Source organism: Gopherus evgoodei, chromosome 1, assembly GCF_007399415.2.
Source record: "Gopherus evgoodei ecotype Sinaloan lineage chromosome 1, rGopEvg1_v1.p, whole genome shotgun sequence".
Lineage (NCBI taxonomy): Eukaryota > Metazoa > Chordata > Testudines > Testudinidae > Gopherus > Gopherus evgoodei.
The window spans coordinates 57538973-57566027 of record NC_044322.1 but is presented as its reverse complement, the minus strand read 5'-3'; the positions used below and the strand labels follow the sequence as shown (position 1 = coordinate 57566027).

The following is a 27055-nucleotide window of genomic DNA, read 5'->3' as shown; positions in this document are numbered from 1 at the left end:
CTTCTATATGTAAGGCATTAGTCACGTTTATAGTGCTTTATCAACACTAACCTAGTGCTCACTGTTCATATGGGGTAGGAGTTTGCAACGTTCTTTAGTGTCCACCTCACTCTCTGCCCAGTAAAGTCAATGGTACTTCAGTAGTAGCAGTGAGGCCAATGCTGAGCGTTTTTGACAAGTGCCACACATTTTTTGGGCTTAGATCACTTTCTTCGGAGCATTTCTTGTGTCACTTAAGCTTTTTGTTTTTTTGCTCACAGATCACTCTAAATGGAAGCATCTGACTCCACTATCAGTGATGAGAGCCACAGAAGCATCAGGATAGCTGCAAGCTGGGCTTGCATATTAACAAGACCAGCCACAGCACAGCACAACTCTTGAAGCTGTGTGCTGCCAGGCTTGGGTGCAATTTGACATAGGGGCTGGGTAAGCAAGATGAGCAAGTTTTCAATCAGGGCTTGTCAAGTTGAAAATCCAGTGAAAATTAAATTGAGACTAATTTGCCAAGATTTTTTACCCAGATCTGCAGGGATTTTTTTCTTCTTCTATTGAGACATTTACATCCTGGGTAGAAAGAGAGGCTTAAATGCACATATCCTATTGTAAGGTATCATGGATGCTGGCTTATTTGATGGCTAGTGTAGGATTAAGAACCCATTTATAGATTCCAGGCACATCTCACAGGACCTCTTAAAATCTGTAATGTGTAGACCCTCAGTCTACACTTACAGGAGAGCTTTTTCCCCATTAGCACAGGAACACCCTCTCCCCAAACAACCTTAGCTATGTCAACAGAAGTCCTCTCTCCTGGCCATAGCTCCCAGCGTAGATGCAGTTATGTTAATGAAGGGTGTAGTTGTTTCACACCCTGACTGATGCAGGTGCAGCTATGCTGATATAATTTTTCAGTATAGATCAGGCCACAGGACAGTCAAGCCTAATCAACTGAAGTCCAATGCATGGTCAAGTGTATTAATTAAATGCCCGTGTAGATGCTCTCATTCAGGAGCCAACGAGCCTCACTGCATTGTTACAGGGAACTATCACAAGATGTGATGTACCTCAGCCACTGCATTAAATGCCTCAGTAACAACTAGGCACATGAAACCAGACACTCACTATGCTTTCAAGGGAATTCACCCAGAAAAAATAATACCCCCCCCCCCCCAAAAATAAAATCCTGTCACCTGTAGGCACTTTTCACAAGGTAAACAAACTGGCCTGGCTCACCAGGGGCTTTCCCTACAGAAGTGGTGACCCCAGTTTGAGAAACACTGAGCTAGCAGGTGCTGTGGCATTTGGATCTTAATCAGCTGAGTAGTGTATCTGAAACCATCAATTTTTCAGTGGCACTTGGATTTTAACTGACTGAAGCACTAAATGCTAAAGGAACTGCAAAGCACTGAGCAAAATTTGTAGGGCTAGGAGATGAGTGAAACAACACTATCAATTGGTAGTTAGCATTGAGTTAAGACAAAGGCCTGGTCTACACCACTCAAAACCGATTTTAGCAGCGTTAAACCGATTTAACGCTGTACCCGTCCACACGAGGCCCTTTATATCGATATAAAGGGCTCTTTACATCGGTTTCTGTACTCCTCCCCGATGAGAGGAGTAGCGCTAAAATTGGTATTACCATATCGGATTAGGGTTAGTGTGGCTGCAAATTGGCCTCTGGGCAGTATCCCACAGTGCACCACTGTGACCGCTCTGGACAGCACTCTCAGCTCGGATGCAGTGGCCAGGTAAACAGGAAAAGCCCCACGAAATTTTGATTTTCATTTCCTGTTTGCCCAGCGTGGCGCTCTGATCAGCATGGGTGGCAATGCAGTCCCAAATCCAAAAAGAGCTCCAGCATGGACCGTACGGGAGATACTGGATCTGATCGCTGTATAGGGAGACAAATCTGTTCTATCAAAGCTCCGTTACAGAAGACGAAATGCCAAAGCGTTTGAAAAAAAAAAATCTCCAGGCTACACAGTGCTGCGTGACAAGTCTAATGGGAAGCCAGAGACTCAAATGGATGCTCATGGAGGAAGGGGGTACTGAGGACTCCAGCTATCCCACAGTCCCCAGCAGTCTCCGAAAAGTATTTGCATTCTTGGCTGAGCTCCCAATGCCTGTAGGTTCAAACACATTGTCCAGCGTGGTTCAGAGAATAGCTCATCAATTTACACCCCCCCACACGTGAAAGGGAAAGAAATCGTTTCTTGACTTCTTTCAATGTCACCCTATGTCTACTGAATGCTGCTGGTAGACGCGATGCTGCAGCAGAAGTATCCACTCCTCTTCCCTCCCTGGTGGCAGACAGTGCAGTAGGACTGGTAACCGTCCTTATCAAACCATGAGTGCTCCTGGCTGGCTTCAGATGATGCTGGCTGGGGGCGCCTGGGAGAAAATTGGAATGACTCCGTCATTCCCAGTAGATGGTACAGAATGGCTGGTAACCTTCTTCATCATAGCAAGTGGGGGCTGAGCTTCAATCAGCCCCCTCCCTTTCATGTGAAAAGAAAAGATTCTATACTGCCTGGACTATCATAGCAGTGGGATGCTGGGCTCCTCTCCCCCACACTGCTTAATGTCCTGCCTGGACTATCATAGCACTGGGAGGCTGCCTCCCCCATTTTATGTCACAAAAAACTCAGTGTTTCTTATTCCTGCATTCTTTATTACTTCATGACACAAATGGGGGGGGACACTGCCACGGTAGCCCAGGAAGGTTGGGGGAGAAGGGAAGCAACGGGTGGGGTTGTTGCAGGGGCACCCCCTGTGAATGGCATATAGCTCATCATTTCTGCAGGATCTGACACAGAGCAGCTGTACTCTCTGATACACTGCTTCTCTAGTACATTTGCCCCATATTCTAGGCAGGACTGACTCTATTTTTAGAAACCATAAAGGAGGGATTGACTTGGGGAGTCAATCCCAGTTTTGCTTTTGCAACCCCGGCCAATCTCAGCCAGGGGCACCCATGATAGCAGCAGACAGCACAGGACAGATAACTATCATCTCATTGCCAAATTACACTGGCAGCAGATAGTACAGAACAACTGGTAACCATCTCTGCTATCATGCAAAAGCAAATGAATGCTGCCGTGTAGCGCTGGAGTATCGCCTCTGTCCGAGGCATCCAGTACACATATGGTGACTGTAAAAAAAAAGAGTTGAACGGGCTCCATGGTTGCCGTGCTATGGCATCTGCTAGGGCAATCCAGGGAAAAAGGGCACGACATGATTGTCTGCCGTTGCTTTCCCGGAGGAAGGAATGACTGATGACATTTACCCAGAACCACCCGCGACAATGATTTTTGCCCCATCAGCCACTGGGCTCTCAACCCAGAATTCTAAGGGGTGGGGGAGACTGCAGGAACTATGGTATAGCTACGGAATAGCTACCCACAATGCAATGCTCCAGAAATCGACGCTAGCCTCAGACCATGGACGCACATCACTGAATTAATGTGCTTAGGGTGGCCGCATGCACTTGACTTCATACAATCTGTTTTATAAAACTGGTTTATATAAAATCGGAATAATCCTGTAGTGTAGACGTACCCAAAGAGAGACAGCTGTGGTAGAAAGCAGTTAGGCTGCTTAGAGAAATGCAAGCTACTCATTGAAAGGGAGAAAATAAGGGAACTCTTAGTTTACGCACATGTATCAGGTGGCACATGACTAGGATTCATCACAAAATTTGGTTGAGTGGTTGGGTCATTAGTTATCCTGGCCCCGGCCAGGCACTGACAGAGTGCAATGTGAACAGTGATCCATGCCCTGCCCGCACAGCACTGAGGAATATCAGGAAGACATGATGCTGACACTACATGTACAGCAGTTTAATTCCTCCCCCCCCCCATCACATCTCATGATGTAAAGAGGGTTAAGATAAAGGGAGGGGAAGGGACATAGTTTCAGGCTCTACATGAATCACAGACCTCTAATCATTCAGTCCAAATTGCTTTGAATTTTTTGGGCATTCACCTTCTGCAGCATGCCAGGGTTTGCTTGCTGCAAGTCATCAGCTGTATCACAGAGCCAGGCAGCAGTGCTTGGTGGGGATTGACATCCATTTTTTTGCATTAATTTTTTAGTGACCAAAGCTGGACAATGGAGCCATTCTTAGGCCTATAGCCAAGAATAAAACTTAAGTTGGGGAGGGTGTGGCTATGACTGCATGGCTGATAATGCATTTTTTTAACTAACGTACAAGCACAAGGAAATAGGATTTCAGTTCAGCTGCTCAACCCTCTTTTATTTGAGCTTTTGACACAGACTTGGGAGGAAAAGCCCCTTCAATCAAGGGCTCATATTGTCTAAGGAATCCTCCACCAAAGCATCACACTTGCTGTCTCCCATTTTAGAACAGGACCAAAGATGTGTGTGTAAGCAGGAGGGGGCAACTGTGTTAGTCTGTATCCACAAAAACAATGAGGAATCTGGTGACACCTTAAAGACTAACATTTATTTGGGCATAAGCTTGTGTGGGTAAAAATCCCACTTCTTCAGCTGAATCTGAAGTGGGATTTTTACCCACAAAATCTTATGCCCAAATAAATCTTAGTCTTTAAGGTGTCACCAGACTCCTCATTTTTTAAAGCAGTTTAGACTGAACGTACACTGAAGCTACACTGTGGGAGTTGGCACTTGGGTGTATGATTTACCACCATTGTAATTATAGAAACCCATGCTGTTATAAAGGTGATTTGTAGCAGATGAGATTAGTCCTCATCCTGAACTGCAATAAACTATGAACTTTTATACTTAGTGTATCCACATGAGGGAGCTGCTGCTTCACATAGTGGGTATATCTGAAGCTGCAACCCTTTCAAGGCTAGACAAGCCCTTGGGCTTTCATTATTCAATCACTGAGGTCATTTAATCTGACTACATGCTAAGTAGGGAAGACAGCCAAAAGAAACGTGAATGGCTAAGGGGGAGTAGTGGGCTATAGACATTACATGAAGCCTTAGGAAGTCTTTCTGTAGGATCCACCCCAGCTGTACTGGGCACCTTGGGTACGTAAACTAGAAAATAGGTAGAGCCTAAAGAGGTCTGTCACCCAGCCCAATACAACAGCTCCTCCAATGAGGACAGATTAAAGCCACCCACTGCAGAAGGGAAGGAGACAAGAAGCCCCTGGCAGTGCATGGGACTAGCATCTCATTGCTTCTCTCCCTGAAAGGGCTGAGACAGTGTCAAGGAAGAACATAATTTTGCAGTGTGGGGGAAGGGTACAAGTCTAAGGTAACTGCCTTCCCCCAGGAATAAAGCTGGTGATTGTAGGCTAGATTGAGAGGGGAGAGCAATGAGATGGGACAATGCTAAACTAGAAGTTGAATGCATAACTACAAGATTGCCACTTACAGACTAAAGTAATTTACTTTTGTTGACAACTGTAAGTCCATCTTGGGTAAAAGATTAAATCTTATTTCCATCACTGTTTAGTGATCTAACAGCAACCTGCTCTGAAACACCCTAAATTGATCACATGTAGCAGAAACCCTTTGAAGAGGCTATTGTGACTGGAAAGGTATACCCAGTCCTTCCACCTACTGCCAAGCTTGTTAATGTCAAGCTATTTTAGTTTAACAGTAATGGCTCTAGGCTAACTATATTCCTTTATTCAATCTGGACTGCCACAGGATGACAGGCAGAAAGCGCAAGGAACTGTTTTACTCTTGCATCCTAGTGAGGACCAGAGAAGCAATCGTCACATGCTCCAGGTCTGTCAAGTAGATGCATTGTTAGTGACAATCCTCCACCAAGGACTAACATCCAAATAAAAGCTGGGTACAGTATTGAAGGGGTTGTAAGGTATAACACCAGCCCTGCATGCTTTACCCAAGTAGCAAGGTGATCTCTATTAGCTTTCTTCAATACTTATTTTCCTGTCAAAACCTACTTCATTTTTCATTGGGAATATTTTAGCTAGTTCAAGTAAATTCAGTGTCCCACCTATTAAGCCAGTTGTAAATCTACATAATCCTATCACTGATCACTTACGCACTGCTGCTCCAAGTGAGAATACTGCTCCATGGTTCCGTGGTACCTGTAGACAGTCTATAAAGCAACACTAATTTTATATTAGCTGCATTCCCACAACCTCCCCTGTACACACATGCACTAGCTCAACATCTGCATTCTGGTGTTGTTACGGAGATCTTCCCCCCCTGCTTTAAGCTTGCTGTGCACAGTAAAGAAACCAAATATTCTTGCCTGATAAAGAAGCTCAGCCAATACTCCATATTAATAGCTTTAAATTCAGTTTTGTTTTATTTGGTTTTGGTATCTCTTCCAGAGAGTTAATTACTTCAGTTTGTAGAACTGTGAGAGATGCAGAAGGTCCACTTCATTATGATGGCACTTTGGACATTTCCCTTAGTCACCTCAGACTGCTAGGCAGGCAGAAGTTTAGGAGCCTGCGCTCGCATTCCCGTGTCTCAAGTAGTGACTTGCATGAAGTCTATCTGAAGACAGTCTTAAGTTGCAGTGTACTAGGATCAGGCTATATTACCAACAAGTATAAAGGTCCTTGGGCACAAGACTTGCAGCAAGCTTACGGTAGGAGTTCAGCGTAACAAACACATTAGACCAACAGGCATTACCTAGAATGGGTTTAATGAGTTTTATTTTAGACAACCTACATGACAAGTTTTTTTTTTAAAACAATGCCTCCACTCCAAATCAGGGTAAAAAATAAGTGAATAAAGCTCAAGATGGTATCAGTCCAGTTGGTAGACACTGCTGAGTCCTGGTGTTGTGTTGATGAGGAAAGAGTAGCAGCAAGTTATGATGACAGGTGATCCAAAATAGTTGCTCTGTTTTGTTACTGTAACAAGAATACAACGGTTATTTCAGGTTCAGCCGAGCAAGTGTCTCTAAACTCTTCATGTGTTCCCCAATTCAATCTGAGCTGCCACATGACCAGGCAGGCAGAAAGCACAAGGAAGTTGCTTTCGCATCACAGTGCAAACCCAGGAGCAGCAGGAGAATTGCTCACGGTCTATCAGAGGATGCATAACATTTCTACAAGCTTTCAGCGCTACTGATGCTCTGAGCTTTCTAAAGATACCAAACATAACAGTGGCCACCTAGATTTCTCCCTGCATCTCCACTGCTGGCATGACAACGTGACTGGATTCATCTTATGCCACCTCCTGAATACAAGTTCAGGTTCACAGGGGACAAGACTGATTAAGCTTTACAGAATATGGTACAAATCTGATAAAGTCAAGAGGAGCTGTGAGACAGTTTCAAGGTAGAGCATTCCAAGAGAACAAAAACAATATCCTGCTAGCCTCCCCTGGAATCAATAGTGTTAGACCTTCAGTGCGCACTGGTAGATTGGGAAAGCGATGCACAAAAAAGTTTCTGCTCAGCCCAAGTGGGGAAGATAGTCCCATTGTTCACTACTTTATTCTAACAGTGTGAAAACTACATGTCCCTGAGAAATCAGAGCTGCAGGAGTTAACAAGCATAGTTAGCGCTGTATGAAATTTGTAGGATCTCCTGTAAGAGTAGGAAAAAAAATTAGCTGGCCACCTTTAAAATCTTGCCTACCAGAAAATTTATTTTAGTGCCTTGCACCTGGTTTTCCTGGATGAATATTGTTCACAGCCACTTTAACTGCAGTACTGGCCCCATCAAAGTAATTTAAAGGAAGGGATTTGCTGTGGCTGATTATAATCAAATACTAACTTCACTGTAGGATCAAATTAATTCCATCCTGGGTACTTGGCCCTTCTAGAACCTGAAGTCATTTAACCTGCTTTAGCCGAGATGTGTAACTGACTAAATTTGAAGCCAATTGAATTTGAAGGGAAGGTGTGAGCCAAGCTGTACAGTTAAGAGTATAATGGGGGCTGCAGCAATCTAGAGTTTATGTACCAGAATGTAACCCAAGAAACAACATCACCTGCATTAGAGGTTTTATTTTGTCTTAAATACTGCCCTAGTATGTTAGGCAAGAACCACTATGATTACCAGAGGAAAGGATGGGCTCTATATGGTGAGCACCACACCATGAAATATACCACCACTGGTCTGATTTGGTCTCTGTAGTGGGACCACATCTTTGATAGATGCCTTCCAGTACTGTTTCAGTACAATTCAGTTTAATGCCAGAAGGGACTATTGGCTAGATAGCCTCTGATACATAGGTCAGACTATTATATATCACCAGCTATCCACCAGTATGGAGCCTGATAATCAGTGCTGTCACATCGACATTTTGACAGGTGATTCTAGTTCCAAAGCAACTCTGAATTAGTCACTTGCAACACTTATATTGCAACAGTGGACATTTTATACACCAAGGAAGTTAGCCACATGCTTAAATACGTTAATGTGACTCAAGAAGTCAGTACTTACACACTTCTCAGTTTCTAAACCATCCTTAAAGAAAATCATATATGGAGTTACTCCATCCTCACGGAAGTCCAGGAGAGCCACCATGCCATCTGGATTCATGTTCTCACCTACAAAGAACTTTGAAAAAGAACTGGTGTTACTACAATTATGGATGTACTATGAAGTAAAGACTAACTATGAGTAACCAAAACACTCTGTGGACAGTGTTTGGGGGGGAACAAAAAACCATCATCCAGATCTAGAAAGTTCAGGCAAGTGCCATCAACTTCTAATAATCTAAGCCCATTTTGGACGAGTTTTAACTGTTATGATTAGAGCCTTCCAAATAAGTCAATGCAGTATGACTTTTAAAGCCCGTTTCGAGACTTCCACTGCATGTTCAACAGCTGGGCAAAGCTGTGATACTCAGACTGGTCAACTGTACTATTTCTATTCAGAGCCTTTAGGCAGTGAGAGTCAAGAGTCAGGTAAACTCCATTCTGTTGCTGCTCAGGAAAGCTATGAGCAAGCACCACATTAGAGCCATTTATAAAGTATGACTAGACAGCCTAGAAAAAGGTAGATTGAAGCCCCCCCCCCGCCTTCCCTCCCCCCCAATCACCACACTTGCAGTAGTCAAGAGGTTCAGAATCTATAAGGTATCTGCAAGAGTAGGACAAATCTCAGTTATATCCCTTTGTTTTATACCACAAAAATAGTATAAAGCTATTGAAGTTTACCTGGTAATTTTTGAAGTTCGCAAGGATGTGTTTGACTTGTTCTGCAGCCCCTGTCATGAAAGGCTTTACTCTGTCTGGCTTGTGTTCCTCAAGTCTGGCTTTGATTCTAAAAAGAGATTCTAGTTAAGAGCTTGTTTTCTAACAAACATCAAAGATGTTCAGCAGACTGGGGTCACTTCATGCCAAAGGTGAAGTAGTTGGCTTGCTGTTGCTGAACCAGCATCCCTAATACAGGTCTGTCGCAACTTACGTACATTTAACATGCACAATTTCAACTTTACATGTATGGCTGGAGTCGGGGGGCATGGCCTCAAGATTTAAGGGTCCTGGGGCATGAGTCCCAGGGCCTTTAAATCACCCAGAGGGCTCCCAGCTGCAGAGGTGGCTGGTAGCTCCTGTGGCGAACTAAAGGGCCCGAGACTCCAGCCACCATGGAGCTCCCCCCAAAGCTGCGGGCAGGATTTAAAAGGCTTGGGGATATAATTTTGACAATACGCGGTTTTCACTTTACGCGATAACCATGGAATGGAACCCCTGCCTAAGATAGACTTGCCTGTACTCCCAGCAACCTGACTGTTGACATCTGCAATGCAAAATGCTCTGGCTGCTAAAAAAAGGCTACTAACAGTACTTTCATGGATGTGTAGAGAGTAGGCAGAGTTCCACAGCAGCAAGAGCACTGTTCCAAGCCAAAAAATATAAATATAAGGCCCAAGATGGGACTCCCAAGTGAAAGGTGCTCCCTCCAACTTGGAGGGAAGAAAGCTATGAGTCTGAATGCTGGACAGCTGGATAATTAGATCAGAATTCTATTCACATGCATAATTTTAGGTAATGAAACTTTTTGGTGTTGTGTCAAATTAAACAGCTTCCTGGAAATCTCTCTTATAATTTATAACACACAAGCATTTACCTACAAATATTCTAGCTTTACACTAGTTCTAGAATGCCTCTAATCTAAGGCAATGAGGCCTAATAAATGTTAGCGCATCAAGCCTTACTGTGTGGAGTAGAGGAAACATTCCTGTTTTACACAAAGCCTGCAACACTCAATCGAACAGGAAGGCAAGGGTAAGACCTACACCGCATGAACAAGTCCTGTACCTTAGTTAAGACCATTGTCTGAAGTGCTCCCCTATACTCAATCCTCATGAGCCTGAAATGATGGCAAACTACTGGAGCACTAACAATGAGCAGTCCTTGTGGCACCTTAGAGACCAAAATTTATTTTGGCACACGCTTTTGTGGGCTAAAATCCTCTTCATCAAATACACTGAAAGTTATTAAAGTGTCAAACTGACCACAGCACATATCAGCATCTATCATGACTCACACTTGCTTTTGGGAATATGCCACCTAAGGAGGTGACATTTGTGATGCACCATTCACTGGTGAGTTCACTTACGCTTTCATGTAGTCCTTGATATACTTCTTGTAGGACTCTTTTGTAAAGCTAGTTTCCTGAAGATGGTGATTCATTACTATATCGACACCAGTGATAACTGTGGGATCTGTTCCTTCTTCAACAGCTTCAGAGGAGGCATTGCCACCAATTAAAGCATCAGCAATCTGACCCTCTGTCCTGGTAACCATCTAGATTTAAAGAGAACCCCAAAAGCTTTAGAGAAAAGCTCCCCAGAATCAAATGATACTTACATTGTTTGGAAAAGCACTATCAACTCAGCTGTCAGTCAATTCAGGAACTGCTCATTTTAAAGCTGAAGTGGACTATAGAACTACCCCATTATTTCACAACAGCAGCACTGAATTCGACTGTCCTATCAGATAAGTAGGGCTAGAACTTCCATACAGATTAAAAATATTTGTCAGTTCTAGTATACTATTTCTGTGCCAAGTCCTGATAAGAATAACACCACCAAAAGCTATACAGACTATTCTCAGATATGTCAATCCTCTAGCTGGGATAGTCTCAGACATGCCAGCCACCTCAGTGGTTTGCCTCCCTTTAGTCACGAGCAACAGATCAAGTTGTTAACCATTTCAGGAAAGGGCTAAAAACCATAGTTAACTGATCTGCTAAGCAGGAAGGACCAAAACAAGGTGAGCTACCTTCAACTGTGCTTGTCACCAAGTTAACCCTTTGCCTTTGTTACTCTAAGATGGGATACCCTGGTGAGGCCAACAGGGCTTGGCCAGAGCTGCCTCACACCATAGCAGCTTTGCTCCTGAAACTGCCTATTGGCCCCAGCAGAACCGGGCAAGCAGCTGATGCTAGGGGCCAGCGCCGATCACTTACCAGCCAGCCTGGGTGGTTACACCCGCGGAGAGGCTGGGCCTCTGGGGAGCAATAGGTCAGATACGGGCCGGAGGCTGGGGCCAGAGGTAGCTCCGAGGCCTGCGTCCCGGGGAAGCGCTCGGGATCGGCGCGTGCCCCGGGCAGGGAGCAGTGTCCACGGCAGCTGTGCGGGACACGTGTCCCCAGTCCCGGACAGGCCCTGCCCCAGTGACTCACCTTCCCCTCCACTTCCAAGCAGAGCCCGTCGGCGACCTCCCGGATGCTGTAGATATCGGAGAACATCTCATCCTCTGCGGGGAGAGCGCGGCGTCAACCCGGCTCCAGCCCCACCGCGGCCCTGTCCCGCACCCCACCCCCCCGGCTCCAGCCCAGCACACCCCTCCCGCCCGGCTCCAGCCCCCCCTGCGGCCCTGTCCCGCACCCCTCAGCTCCAGCCCCCCCACCCCGCCCGGCACCAGCCCAGCCCCCCCCGGCCCTGTCCCGCACCCCGCCACCCCCCGGCTCCAGCCCAGCACACCCCTCCCGCCCGGCTCCAGCCCCCCCTGCGGCCCTGTCCCGCACCCCTCAGCTCCAGCCCAGCCCAGCCCCCCCCCCGCCCGGCTCCAGCCCAGCCCCCCCGCGGCCCTGTCCCGCCCCCCCACCCCAGCACACCGCCCCACCCCCGGCTCCAGCCCCGCAACCCTCAGTCCGCCGCTCCTCCCCGCGGCCCAGGCACCGCCCCCGGCCACTCCCAGGCGGGCCGCGGCCGCTCCCCTCCCCCGCCGCAGAGCTCCGCATTCCCCGCCCGGCCTGCTAGTGCTCCGGGCCCTGGCGGCCCGGCCCGGCCCGCCCCGCCCGCCTGGCGCTCACGGCTGATGCAGTCCCGGTAGATGATCATGGCGGCGGCGGCGGGGGAGGGGGGCGGCGGCGCGGCTCGATCTCTGCGCGGCGAGCGACCCGAGAGCGGGAGGGAGCGAGGCGGAAAGGGCCGAGTCAGCGGCTTCCAGAGCTCATATAGCGGGCACGTCCCCGGCGCGTCACCAATCCCTGCGCTCCTCGCAGCGCCGAGAATAGTGACGTAGCACACACACCCTGCAGCGCGGCGCCACCTTGCGGCCATATCGGAGGCGGCGGCTGCCTGGCGTTGGCTACGGCGAGCCGGGGATGCGCCGCGCCGCACTGCGGCTGCGCGGCTTTCTGCCCCAGGGCGCCTCCAGGAGTGTTGCTGTCAGTGGCAGGGGGCAGAGCTGTCCCTGAGTTCAGTGGGCACGATCCAGCCCTGCCCCTCAGTGCTGCGCCCCGGGAAGGGACTGGGTGTTGGCACTGACAGCAGTGTGAGCCCTCCCAGATGGGGCTGCAGCTGCACGCCGAGCACCAGAACAGCAAGGCGTCGCGTGGCACCTTAAAGACTAACAGCTTTATTTGGACATAAGCGTTCATGGGTAAAACCCCCGCTGCTTCAGATGCATGGAGTGAAAATTACAGATACAGGCATTATTGTACTGCACCAGAGCAGCTGCAGCTAGCTGATGGCCGGTCAGAAACTGTCCGGTGGCAAGTCAAATTTGACCCAAACCTACAAACTAAATATGTAATGAAAATAGTCACAATTTTTCATTGTTTCTTCCAGCCAGCTCCACTCTGCACCCAGAGCTACATGGGCCAGCCAATACATAGGCCCGGTGGACACCTAGCTTAAGTCACAGCTAAGTCACTCAGAGCTGTGAAAAGTTTCGTGCCCAGTGCACTGTAGTTAGGTCAACTTACTCCCCACTGTAGATATAGTAGAATTCTTCTGTTGACCTAGGTGATGCCAGCCTCTCCAGGAGGTGGATTTACTATAGCAACAGAAAAATCTCCTCTGTTACAGTAGCAAGTTTCTGTGCTACAGATACAATGCTGCAGTGCTGCTGCTGTAGAGCTTGCACTGTAGACGTACCCACAAGGGAGTCGGTTTATATCTGCTAACAGGATGACCACAGACTCCTTTGCCTGCCCCTGGGCAATAATCTCGCCTCCCCCACTTTCTAGGGGGGCAGGCAGGGAATGAGAATTATTGCTGCTATTATTTATTTGTTAATATTGTTTGTTTATTTATACAATGTCCCACCCCCAAAAATCAGGTTCTTGCCCTGAGGAGTTTACACTCAAGGACCACAGAGTAAGGAAAAAACATTTTGCACTTAACTTTGCACTACACAAGTCACAAGACAGTGGAGAATTTTACTCCTTCTTTATAATGTAGTATGCAACTGGAAATGTTACATTTGTACACTGCATACATGTTGTAGACCTGAGAAAGAGCTCTGTGTAGCTTGAAAGCTTGACCCTTTCACCAACAGATGCTGGGCCAGTAAAAGATATTACCTTACCTACCTTGTCTCTCTAATATCCTGGGACCAACACGGCTACAACAACACTTCAAAAAACAATCAGATTAAAATGACAGGTGATAGATGACAGATAGTTATTTTCTTACTCGGTAAGAGATACATTTTTAAGACATCAGATGATTCCCATTCAATTGCATCATGCACTAACAAAGAACAACTATAGCTGTGACTCTGTAGGGTCTGTTCCCTGGAAAGAAAGTGATGTGGGCCTTGGGTATAGGACTTGGGGACTCTGAGATGGAGATGAGTGAGTTGAAAGACACAAGGGGATATTAAGATTGCAACCCTGGAGGAGCAGGTGCAAATGAAACTATTTGTTGTTATACCAATATTGTACACTAGTGTTTTGGGTAGGCAGAACTGATAAATGAAATTATTTTTAATTGTTCACTTTATTAATGTAACTTCCGTTCACCATTCACTACACTTGTCTACATTGTAACTTCTGTTCACTGTTTGCCATCCACTACACTTGTCTATATTGTAACTTCTGTTCACTGTTTGCCATATTGTAATTCAAACCCCATTTTAAAACGCTCACTCCATTTTGTAAAAGCTTCCTCCAACCTTCATTTTTGCAAACCCTGCTGTAATCTTATTAGTTTAGTTTAGATGTGTGAATGAGGCATGTATGAATGATGGAATCAACTTCCAGCCCCAGCCTGTCCTGATGAAATAGAGTTCAAACTGAAGATGCAGACAAGAGCCCTAACAAAGTAAGAAGAGTCCACCCTAAAAAGAAAAGGTGCAACAGAAGGAAGATCAAAGCCAGGTCCCAGGCTGAAAGTCACGCCTGCAGTTGACAGGTGATCAATCACCAAACCCAGAGGCAGCCTGACACAACAAGACCTATAGACTCTGGATTCAAACTAAAGCCTACAAAAAGGGTGGATGAGATGGAAGACTTTGGAGGGTAATATTCTGCCGCCAACATGGAAGGACATCAGTGCATGCCTAACAGAGAGCCAGCTTGTCCTTGTGCCCAGCTTTCCTGGCCAGTTAGCCGCCACAAGTTACAAACCCAAGCTGCAAAATCAAGCCCTGAACTTAAGCTATCTTCAGGATTGGTAACTATGCAGTAGCTGCAGAACATCTGATGGATGTGTGTGTGTGTGTGTGTGTGTGTGTGTGTGTGTGTGTGTGTGTGTGTGTGTATATAGGTATTAGGTATAATGTGTGTGTATAAGGATTAAGATATTAGTTATTGGTCATAAATCAGATTGTTATCATAATAAATGTGGCATCTTTGTCTTGCCCCCTGAAAAGATCCTGCATAGTTTTGTCTGTACAACAGGTAGAAGTGGGGGAATTGAAGGGAGGGATTTTAAAATGTAGCACTTGTGAGAAAGCAATTAAAAATTTGAAGTCCAAAGTCCCAATTATCGCTAAGCACACTCAGTGTATAGTTACACAGGGCCCAGGATCCAGTCTGGGGAGGTATTGAGTGCTCTCAATTCACATGGAAGGTACTGGAAGTTGAGGGTGCAGAGCACCTCACAAGAATGATCCTGTGTCCCTAGAAACTCTTCTGTTCTCTACTGCTGAAACCCAGGGCTAAGAGAGTACTGTGACTTTGTAGCCCTGACTCTATGCTGTACATAAAATTGAAACATTGTAGCCTTAACTGGGCATTTCAAACTTTTGACAGGGAGGAGTCTTCAGGAAGTAAGTGGCTCGGTTTTTCCAGGTGCTGAACTACATTAGTCAATGGGAATTGTGTGTGGTTAGCACCTCTGAAAATCAGACTACACCTCTACCCTGATGTAACACTGTCCTCGGGAGCCAAAAAATCTTACCACGTTATAGGTGAAACCGCATTATATCGAACTTGCTTTGATCTGCTGGAGTGCGCAGCCTCGCCACCCCCTCGCCCCCAGGAGCACTGCTTTACTGTGTTATAGCCGAATTTGTGTTATGTCAGGTCGCATTATATTGGGGTAGAGGTGTACTTGTTCGTTTGTTTGTTTGTTTTGGGTGTTTTAATTAAGCCTGCATAATCTAGTCTGTCTCTGTCCCTGGCAATCACTGGGGGATTTCAGATTGGGTCCAGAACTTGAGCCAATCTTCATAACTCACGTTTATCTCTACAACGAGCCAAGCCAGAACACTGGATCTAAAGACCCTGAAAGTTTTGAGAAATTTCAGATTTGGTTTCAATGTGACTTGGAAGAATTTTTAATCCAGGGAACGGCAACATTTGGCATGCGGCTCCCTAGGGTAAGCACCCTGGCGGGCCAGGCTGGTTTGTTTACCTGCCTCGTCTGCAGGTTTGGCCAATCGCGGCTCCCACTGGCCACGGTTCACCGTCCTAGGCCAATGGCAGCACGGGAGATGGCACGGGCCGAGGGATGTGCTGGCTGCCACTTCCCGCCGCCCCCATTGGCCTGGAGCGGCAAACTGTGGCCAGTGGGAGCCACAGTCAGCCAAACCTGTGGACACGGCAGGTAAACAAACTGGCCTGGCCCACCAGAGTGCTTACCCTGGCAACCCACGTGCCAAAGGTTGCTGATCCCTGTTCTAATCTATTGATATATGACAGATTATATTAGATAAAACATTAGATTATTTTAGATAAACACCCAAGACAAAGACTTCATTTATAAGGTATAGTGAAGGCCTTTCGCTCATAAACTGGAGTTTGCCTCTCCTGCACTCTAGGCAAAGGTTGCAGGAACAAATGTATGTATCTTTGTTCTACAGTTTATTTCCTTTCCATTGCCTGCTTCCTTGTCTGCAGTACCATTAAGGTTACACTGAACAGTGGCATTAGGCCTGTGGCATATGTGGGAAACTCATTAGGTTTTTGGTTTTTTTTAAGATTCCGTCAAAACAATCATTGTTTTTATATTTTTGGAAGGGGTACTATCCTTCCCATGGCTGTCAGAGCCATAAGGATTGTCTCATTTTTCCATCACTTTACACTGTAGACCCTAGAGACCCTGCATCACTCTCCTTTTGGCTAGGACAGCTGAATGCCACTTCAGACAGGGATCTGTAGTCTTAGTACCTTTACTGGCATGCAGTGCTCACATCTACCTCATATAAACTGAGAATACTAACCAAACTTTTTTCCCTGTAACCACTATCTCAACAAACCTGTTGAATTTCACAGAGCTGAATGTTTTCATTATTTGAATATGCCATGGGATGGGAGGGGAAGGGAGTTGCAGCTGCGCCATGCTGCTGGAGGCCATTCTGAGCAGGCAAACGGCATTTGGGGATGGGAAGCATTTGCTGGGCACGACATATGAGGAAGGGGAAAGGAAAACAGGTAGGTGGATATGTACTATCTGTATTACGGGCTTGTAAAAAGTTGAGGTCAAGGCTTTAGCATGAGACAGAAGCCAATTGGCTGGCTGGAGCAGGTGCCATTTTGAACATGCATATGGCAGGGAGGAGGGGTTAAGCCTGAATGGACTATGTGGGTCAAGGGACGGAGGACAGCTGGGGCTGGAGACCTGGAAAGGTTCCTTGCTCATATCTGCTAAAAATGGCTGCAGCCATGGGGCACCCAAAATAGAAGTTAGCACAGAGGTGTAGTTAATAATAAACTATAATGATAGATACTTACATGATGAAAATAACAATAAGATCTGCTTCCTTGGTCCCAGCCTGGGTTTCTAGCTGGAGACTGGGCTTGCTTCCTACATAGCCTCCCTCAGAGTCCTGAGTCCGAAGAGATCCTGGCTTTCTAGGGAGAGCTCTTCACTGCCCTCCTTGTGTTTCTCCTCCAATGACTCTTGCTGCTTATCCTTAGGAGGAGTTGCAAGGGAACTGCAGGGTTTGGTAGTGGTAATTGCAGAATATTCCATACAGCGCCTCAGAAAATGGCCAGCTTACATTTTTACTGCTGCAGTGTTTCCTGGTATCCCTGGTTTTATAGTAAGCTCTCCTGTGCTGTTTGGTCCTTATCCAGTACTGGTTGTCATCCTGGTTGTGATCACTCATGGCTCTCTGATTAGCAGTGTCTACAAGAACATCTTTCTGCCGGTAGCTGGCCTTATGAGCTTGCCAGGCTGCAAGCGGCTGCTTGAGGTATGTTCTAAGGCTGCTGAAGAAATATCTCAGCAATGGTGATGTATTCAAATCCAGGGGAAAACAGACAATTCTGGCCCCATGCCAGCTTTTAAACAGAGGTGGGAACATCCAATCAACTTGACCCCCAGAGCAGTGGAGGGCACAAAATCAGACAGGTCAGTTATGGACATCCAGGGCCAATTGGGGGGGTGGGTGGGCAGGAGGGCCATTTGGCCTGGGCCTCAAGCTCAAAGGGGGCCTCAAATTTAGAAACTTGTTAATTATTTGGCATTTGAGAAGTTTCACAACTTGTTTTTATGTGCATCCCTATCGGACCAAAATGTGACACACTCTCTCAGCTTAGAGCTGCAAATTTAAGCAAATAAAAGATGTGATTTGGTAAAAGACATAATTTTTTTGTTAACTGATATAGATTTTGTCGTATTAAAGAGTAAAAAATGTTCATAAATATTAATAAAATATATCAGTTCTGATGGCACAAGATTAGACCATGTGTCATCATTTTTAATTTTTATTATGCCTAGGGGCCTCAAAAGCTGGAAGTGGCCCAGGCCTCTCTGGATCTCTGAGAGGTCCTGTGGACATCTGTAAAGCAGTGTGGGATAGCATTTGGAGGACTGACAAAGTACTGTGCAGCAACACTGCGTACACACAAATAATAGACTGCACTAACTCAATTTGTCCTGAACATAGTAGACTTCAAATTATTCCAGAGTACACAATAAATGCAGAGTTAGTGAGCTCTGAGGAATTGCATTGTGTGTACATTTAGAAATATAATAGACCATTGTAAGGTCAATGGTACTGAGGTACAGTGCAGGGCCCAAGTATTCTAACTGCTTGTCCACCCTTGGCATTGGGTAATCGTCATACTTTGTGATGGCATTAACCATGCGGCAGCCTATACAAAATTGGAGGATCAGACTATAGAGCTCCTTCATTCTATAGAGATTCCTCAGTAATTCCCATTCTCAGCATTGCCTACACCTCTTCTTTTATTGTGTCCCACATCCTTTCGGGAAGGGCAGGGGATTCTCCTTAACCAACTGCTGTTTCCAGATAATGTTGTATTACATGTGTTCTGTATGGCCTTGGCAAGAACATTGTAGTGACGTCTCAGATCATTTGCACCAACTGGATCTACTCATCTGGTGAAAGGGCCTTGCTTAACCGTACAGGTCCAGGTTCCAGGCAAGCAGCTACCTCGGGCCGTAGTTCAGGGTGTGATGGTGTATAGTGAGCTGGAGCCGGTTCCCACCGGTTCCCAAGAACCGATTGCTAAAATTAGACCTCCGTGGAGAACCGGTTGTTAAAGGGCCAGGGGGTGGGCAAAGAACTCTGGTCCGCGGGTCGGACCATCCTGTTGCTCCCAGGATTCCCAACTGGAAAGGCTGAGGCTCCCCTGGCCCCTCCCTCGCTTCCCCCCAGCTGCAGCAAGGCCAGCTGTCGGCACCAGCTGGGCAGCTGAGCTGAGCTTGGGAGTCATTCTGCTGCAGCTTTTTGAGCTGCCCAGCAAGGTGTGTGTATGGGGGGCTGCTGCGAGCTCCAGAGCTGGCCAGAGGGGAGGGGAGGGGGCAAGAGGGGCCAGGGACAGCTCTAGGCATTTTGCTGCCCCAAGCATGGCAGGCAGACTGCCTTCGGTGGCTTGCCTGCAGAGGGTCCGCTGGTCCCGCAGCTTTGGCAGACCTCCCGCGGGTGCCTGTGGGAGGTCCACCAAAGCCGTGGGACCAGCGGACCCTCCGCAGGCAAGCCACTGAAGGCAGCCTGCCTGCAGCCTGGTGGCGACCAGCAGAGCGTCCTCAGTGGCTTGCCGTCCCAAGCACGCGCTTGGCATGCTGGGGCCTGGAGCCGCCCCTGAGTGGGGCAATTGGCCCGGGTCCTGCAGGGGCCCCCGACCCCATGAGGATGCCTCCCCTGGGCCCTCCCCTGCTTCCTCCACCCCGCAGAGTCACAGCGTGGCCAGGAGCTGAGTAGCTCAACTGAGCTCTAAGCTGCCGGCAAGGTGGGGTGGGGAGGAGGGCTGCGAGCTCCGGGGCCGCAGGGGGGGCGCAAGTGGGGCAATTTTCCCCGGACCCCCAGCCCCATGAGGATGTTTCCCCTGGCCTGTCCCCTGCTCTCCCGCCCTCCCCCCCCACAGAGCTGCAGCGTGGCCAGCAACTGGACAGCTCAGCTGAGCTCCTCAGTCATCCTACTGCTTTGAGATGCCGTCAAGGTAAGGGAGGGTGGCTGTGAGCTCCAGGGCCGCGGGGAGGCAAGTGGGGCAATTTGCCCCAGGCCCTGCAAGGGCCCCCAGCCCCATGAGTATGTCTCCCCCCCGGCCCCTCCCCTGCTTTCGCCCCCACTTAAATCAGAACTTTTTATAGGGAACCGGTTGTTAAGATTTTGGCAGCTCATCACTGAATATGGGTGACCATTTATAATATTATTAATACCAATATTACAAAATTGCAATAACCCTTACAAGATATGCCATGTAAGGTAGCAGTGGAAAAGTTATGATTTGCTAAATATGATAATCTTATTTGTATGTATGTTTCATCTTTGTATCATGAGTTATAAACGTGTGTGATATATTTGTAAATCAAACTTGTGCTTTGTTTCTGGTAGGGCTGTCAATTAATCACAGTTAACTTACCCAATTAACTTAAAATATTAATCACAATTAAAAAATTAATCATGATTAATCACACTGTTAAACAATAGAATACCAATTTAAATGTATTAAATATTTGTGGATGTTTTTCTACATTTTCAAATTTATCAATTTCAGTTACAACACAGAATACAAAGTGTACCATGCTCACTTTATATTATTTTTATTACAAATATTTGCACTGTAAAAATTGATAAACAAAATAAATGGTATTTTTCAATTCATCTCATACAAGTACTGTAGTGGAATCTCTTTATCATGAAAGTGCAACTTAGGCCTGGGCTACCCTAGCGGGGGGTGGTGGTGGTGGTTTCAGATTAAGATACACAACTTCAGCTCTGCTATTTGCGTATCTTAGTTCGACTTACCTGGCCATCCTCACGGCGGCAAGTCGACTGCTGCGGCTCCCCCGTTGACTCCGCTTACTCCTCCTGCTGAAGTGGAGTACAGGCGTTGATTAGCGGCTTGATTTATCACGGACAAGACAAGACACAATAAATCGATCCCCAATACATCGAACACTACCCGCCAATCCAGCAGGTAGGATAGACATACCCTTGCAAATATAGGTCTTTTTGTTACTTAACTGCATGCAAAAACAAAACAATGCAAAACTTTAGAGCCTATAAATCCACTCAGTCCTACTTCTTGTTCAGCCAATCACAAAGACAAACAAGTTTGTTTATATTTATGGGAGATAATGCTGCTCGCTTCTTATTTACAGTGTCACCTGAAAGTGAGAACAGGCGTTCACATGGCCCTGTTGTAGCCGACATTGCAAGATATTTACGTTCTCACTTTCAAGTAACATTGTAAACAAGAAGCAGGCAGCATTATCTTCTGCAAATGTAAACAAACTTCTTTGTCTGAGCAATTGGCTGAACAAGAAGTAGGACTGATTGGAGTTATAGGCTCTGAAGTTTTACGCTGTATTTTCGAATGCAGGGTTTTTTGTACATAATTCTACCTTTGTAAGCTCAACTTTCATGATGAAGAGTTTGCACTACAGGACTTGTATTAGGTGAACTGAAAAATATTATTTATTTTGTACATTACAGTGCAAAGATTTGTAATAAAAATAAATACAAAGTAAGCACTGTACACTTTGTATTCTGTGTTTTAACTGAAATCAATACATTTGAAAATGTAGAAAACATCCAAAAACATTTACATAAATGGTATTTAAATGGTGCGCACAGACTGGCTATCCTAGTAATGAGGGCTTTAAACTAGGTTCGACGGGGACAGGTGAGCAAACCCCACAGGTAAGTGGGGAACAAGACCTGGGAGATGTGTTGGAAACAGGAGGGAGCACGGGCTATAATGGCAGAGAGAAAGGAGGGTCAGGGCAAAGCTGGGAGGCAAGATCAAACCAGTATCTTAGATGCCTATATACAAATGCAAGAAGTATGGGTAATAAGCAGGAAGAACTGGAAGTGCTAATAAATAAATACAACTATGACATTGTTGGCATTACTGAAACTTGGTGGGATAATACACACGACTGGAATGTTGGTGTGGATGGGTATAGTTTGCTCAGGAAGGATAGACAGGGGAAAAAGGGAGGAGGTGTTGCCTTATATATTAAAAATGTACACACTTGGACTGAGGTGGAGATGGACATAGGAGATGGAAGTGTTGAGAGTCTCTGGGTTAGGCTAAAAGGGGTAAAAAACACAGGTGATGTCGTGCTGGGAGTCTACTACAGGCCACCTAATCAGGTGGAAGAGGTGGATGAGGCTTTTTTCAAACAACTAACAAAATCATCCAAAGCCCAAGATTTGGTGGTGATGGGGGACTTCAACTATCCAGATATATGTTGGGAAAATAACACCGCGGGGCACAGACTATCCAATAAGTTCCTGGACTGCATTGCAGACAACTTTTTATTTCAGAAAGTTGAAAAAGCTACCAGGGGGGAAGCTGTTCTAGATTTGATTTTAATAAATAGGGAGGAACTTGTTGAGAATTTGAAAGTAGAAGGAAGCTTGGGTGAAAGTGGTCATGAAATCATAGAGTTTGCAATTCTAAGGAAGGGTAGAAGGGAGTACAGCAAAATAGAGACAATGGATTTCAGGAAGGCGGATTTTGGTAAGCTCAGAGAGCTGATAGGTAAGGTCCCATGGGAATCAAGACTGAGGGGAAAAACAACTGAGGAGAGTTGGCAGTTTTTCAAAGGGACGCTATTAAGGGCCCAAAAGCAAGCTATTCCGATGGTTAGGAAAGATAGAAAATGTGACAAAAGACCACCTGGGCTTAACCACGAGATCTTGCGTGACCTACAAAATAAAAAGGCGTCATATAAAAAATGGAAACTAGGCCAGATCACAAAGGACGAATATAGGCAAATAACACAGGAATGCAGAGGCAAGATTAGAAAGGCAAAGGCACAAAATGAGCTCAAACTAGCTATGGGAACAAAGGGAAACAAGAAGACTTTTTATCAATACATTAGAAGCAAGAGGAAGACTAAGGACAGGCCCACTGCTCAGTGAGGAGGGGGAAACAGTAACGGGAGACTTGGAAATGGCAGAGATGCTTAATGACTTCTTTGTTTCGGTCTTCACTGAGAAGTCTGAAGGAATGTCTAATATAGTGAATGCTTACGGGAAGAGGGTAGGTTTAGGAGATAAAATAAAAAAAGAGCAAGTAAAAAATCACTTAGAAAAGTTAGATGCCTGCAAGTCACCAGGGCCTGATGAAATGCATCCTAGAATACTCAAGGAGTTAATAGAGGAGGTATCTGAGCCTCTAGCTATTATCTTTGGGAAATCATGGGAGACGGGGGAGATTCCAGAAGACTGGAAGGGGGCAAATATAGTGCCCATCTATAAAAAGGGAAATAAAAACAACTCAGGAAACTACAGACCAGTTAGTTTAACTTCTGTGCCAGGGAAGATAATGGATCAGGTAATTAAAGAAATCATCTGCAAACGCTTGGAAGGTGGTAAGGTGATAGGGAATAGCCAGCATGGATTTGTAAAGAACAAATCATGTCAAACTAATCTGATAGCATTCTTTGATAGGATAACGAGCCTTGTGGATAAGGGAGAAGCGGTGGATGTGATATACCTAGACTTTAGTAAGTCATTTGATACGGTCTCGCATGATATTCTTATAGATAAACTAGGAAAGTACAATTTAGATGGGGCTACTATAAGGTGGGTGCATAATTGGCTGGATAACCATACTCAGAGAGTAGTTATTAATGGCTCCCAATCCTGCTGGAAAGGTATAACAAGTGGGGTTCCGCAGGGGTCTGTTTTGGGACCGGCTCTGTTCAATATCTTCATCAAAGATTTAGATGTTGGCATAGAAAGTATGCTTATTAAGTTTGCGGACGATACCAAACTGGGAGGCATTGCAACTGCTTTGGAGGACAGGGTCAAAATTCAAAATGATCTGGACAAATTGGAGAAATGGTCTGAGATAAACAGGATGAAGTTCAATAAAGGTAAATGCAAAGTGCTCCACTTAGGAAGGAACAATCAGTTTCACACATACAGAATGGGAAGAGACTGTCTAGGAAGGAGTATGGCAGAAAGAGATCTAGGGGTCATAGTAGACCACAAGCTTAATATGAGTCAACAGTGTGATACTGTTGCTAAAAAAGCAAACGTGATTCTGGGATGCATTTACAGGTGTGTTGTAAACAAGACACAAGAAGACATTCTTCCGCTTTACTCTGCGCTAGTTAGGCCTCAACTGGAGTATTGTGTCCATTTCTGGGCACCGCATTTCAAGAAAGATGTGGAGAAATTGGAGAGCGTCCAGAGAAGAGCAACAAGAATGATTAAAGGTCTTGAGAACATGACCTATGAAGGAAGGCTGAAGGAATTGGGTTTGTTTAGTTTAGAAAAGAGAAGACTGAGAGGGGACATGATAGCAGTTTTCAGGTATCTAAAAGGGTGTCATCAGGAGGAAGGAGAAAACTTGTTCACCTTAGCCTCCAATGATAGAACAAGAAGCAATGGGCTTAAACTGCAGCAAGGGAGATTTAGGCTGGACATTAGGAAAAAGTTCCTAACTGTCAGGGTAGTTAAACACTGGAATAGATTGCCTAGGGAAGTTGTGAAATCTCCATCTCTGGAGATATTTAAGAGTAGGTTAGATAAATGTCTATTAGGGAAGGTCTAGACAGTATTTGGTCCTGCCAGGAGGGCAGGGGACTGGACTCGATGACCTCTCGAGGTCCCTTCCACTCCTAGAGTCTATGAGTCTATGAGTATTCTATTATTGTTTAACAGTGAGATTAATCGCATGATTATTTTTTTTAATTGCTTGACAGCCCTAGTTTCTGGGTGACATCCCCAGCCAGATTCCTCTGGCTTAATGGCCCATCAAGAGCAATCTCCCGTACAATGAACCAATTGAAAGAAACCTGGGTCTATACCTATGAGTTAGCACGACATGTAGGGACATGCCTGTGGAGAGGGGATTCCAAGTACTTTTCCATGCCCATGCACTGTGAGCTTGTGTTTGGGACAAAAGATGTAAAAGCCACAAGGGAAAAGATATAAAAGGCAGCTGCATCTTCTCCATTTTGTCTTCGATCCAGCTTCTTACCTCTGGAGTAACTTCTCTACAAAGTGAAGCTTTGAACAAAAGACTAACAGACCCCTCCAAGCTTTGGATGTGTTCCAGAGAGACTCTACGAGCCAGCAAACTCACCAATGCTGCTAAGGACCTGATATATGGACTCTGAAGTCATATGTATGTGTAAGCAGAGTCAGGATGAGCTCTACCCTGACATATGGCGGTGAATTATGGGGAGTGTGGAAAGAATTCCAGGGACTGTGGAAAGGAATTTCAAGTATTTGCATTGGCACACCCACCCCACCTAGCATAGCCCACAGCAGCCTGGGATGGTTATTTTGACAGCTCTGGGATCCCCAATTTCTTTGTTATTGGGGCAGGAAGAATAAAGTGGTGTTACCCTGACTATGTGAATGAGGAACTATGAGACTGCTTTATGACAGAAATGACTCAACCTCAATTAAGTAGCACTTGCTAGACAAGGGACATGGGTTCCAAAAGCCAGTGAGTTGAGAGAGGTTGGGGACTGGTGATATGGGCCCCCTTTGAGGGCCTGGAACACCAATTACATATCCTCCTCTCTCCACTGTTAAAGAGTAGAGCTAATTTTGATTCCATTAGGAGTCCATCTGAAGGCAGCTGAGCTGAATTCATGTTGGGCCAATGGTGCACCAGCACTGGGGCTCCCCTACTATGAGCTGAAATCACTAAGAGTTGAAATCACTAAAGGGCTGGAATTACTGAGCTGAGAGCACTGAGTGCTGTGTTAACTAGTGGGGGAGCCTGAAGACCTATTGCTAAGTGGCTGGCAGAGCGGAGCAGTTTGCAGCATGTTGGAGCAGCCCATGGAACAGTGAGTGGAGTGGAGCGGTTTGCGGGGATGGCTGGAGTGGCTCGCGGGTTGGCTGGAGGAGTGGCACAGCTGGTGAAGTGGAGCTGGTCGTGGTGAAGGCTGCAGCAGAACTCCACAGAGAGGTGGAGCAGTTGGCCTTGGCCCACGTAAGGTGCCCCTTAACACCCTGTGTGGGCTCCCCCCCACATTTCCACCCAGGCTGAGAGGGATAAAACTCTGCAGATAAACTTTTGAACTCTGGAGTGGCACTGACCAGAGGCTTTTGGTTTGTTGGACTTTGGGGTGATTGGACTTAAGATCCTAAGGGAGAAAGGACATTGCCAAATGTACTTGAAGGTGGGTCTTTTGCTTATGGTTTGTGTTATAATCCTGTTTGTTGTGTTTCTCCAATGTGATGCCGCATTGTTTCCCTCCTTTATTAAAAGGAATTTGTTACACTCAGACTCCGTGCTTGCGAGAGGGGAAGTATTGCCTCCTAGAGGCGCCCAGGTGGTGGTATGTATGTGTCCTAGGTTACTGGGTGGGGGCTCGAGCCGGTTATGCATGGTGTTATTGAAACAGAACCCCTGGATACTGAACCCGGCCCTTGTTGCTGCCAACTCAGAGGGGCAGAATGGTTATATATGGACCTGATTGCTTTGACCTCTTCTCTTTCTTTTCTTTTATAATAAAACCTTTAGTCTTATATAGTAAAGGATTGGCTGGCAGTGTGGTATTTTGGATAAAATCCAAACTAATATTGATCTAGTAATGTGGCTGGCCTTTTGGGGATCAGATAAGGTGACCAGACAGCAAATGTGAAAAATCAGGACAGGGGCTGGAGGTAATAGGGGCCTATACAAGAAAAAGACCCAAAGCACATAACTCATGGTGACTTCTAGTGGGTTACCATAGTAACCCCTAATTTCAGCAGATTACTCATTATCTCTTTGTCATGGGGGCTCATCGTGTTGAGTGGGGCCACCCCCGTTGGCAGTGCAGGGTTGAGACACCCTGTCACACAGTCGTCGGGATTCCCTGTTGAGTCAAATGATTGGGATCAGGGAACTCAGGCCCCTGCAGGACTGAGTAACTGAGCAGTCCATAGCCCCTGGGGAAGGGCAGAGCAAATGCTCAGTCTGTAACCTTCTAGGCTGGGGCAAACAAAAGAAGTTTGGAGGCTCACCCTCTGGGCAGTTCACCTTACACTGCTTAATGAAGGTGTTAGCTGTAGACCAAGTTGCCACTTTGCAAATTGCTGAAGTGGACACACCTGCT

At 46.1% G+C, this 27055-nt stretch overlaps 1 protein-coding gene and 2 non-coding genes across 3 annotated transcripts; all 3 read right to left on the bottom strand.

Moving 5' to 3' along the window:
- Nucleotides 1-5607: 5607 nt before the first annotated feature.
- LOC115644615 lies at nt 5608-5742 on the bottom strand. The gene has a single exon (XR_003998551.1). It is a non-coding gene; the product is annotated as a small nucleolar RNA SNORA31 (small nucleolar RNA).
- An 859-nt stretch (nt 5743-6601) lies between these two features.
- TPT1 (tumor protein, translationally-controlled 1) lies at nt 6602-12318 on the bottom strand. The gene is made up of 6 exons (XM_030565485.1): nt 12196-12318; nt 11563-11636; nt 10495-10682; nt 9090-9195; nt 8371-8487; nt 6602-6829 (listed from the first exon to the last, which is right to left on the bottom strand). The coding sequence occupies exons 1-6, from the start codon at nt 12221-12223 to the stop codon at nt 6827-6829; spliced, it is 516 nt and encodes a 171-aa protein (XP_030421345.1). The 5' UTR covers nt 12224-12318; the 3' UTR covers nt 6602-6826.
- Nucleotides 6888-7019, bottom strand: LOC115644614. Its single transcript, XR_003998550.1, has one exon. It is a non-coding gene; the product is annotated as a small nucleolar RNA SNORA31 (small nucleolar RNA).
- Nucleotides 12319-27055: the final 14737 nt, after the last annotated feature.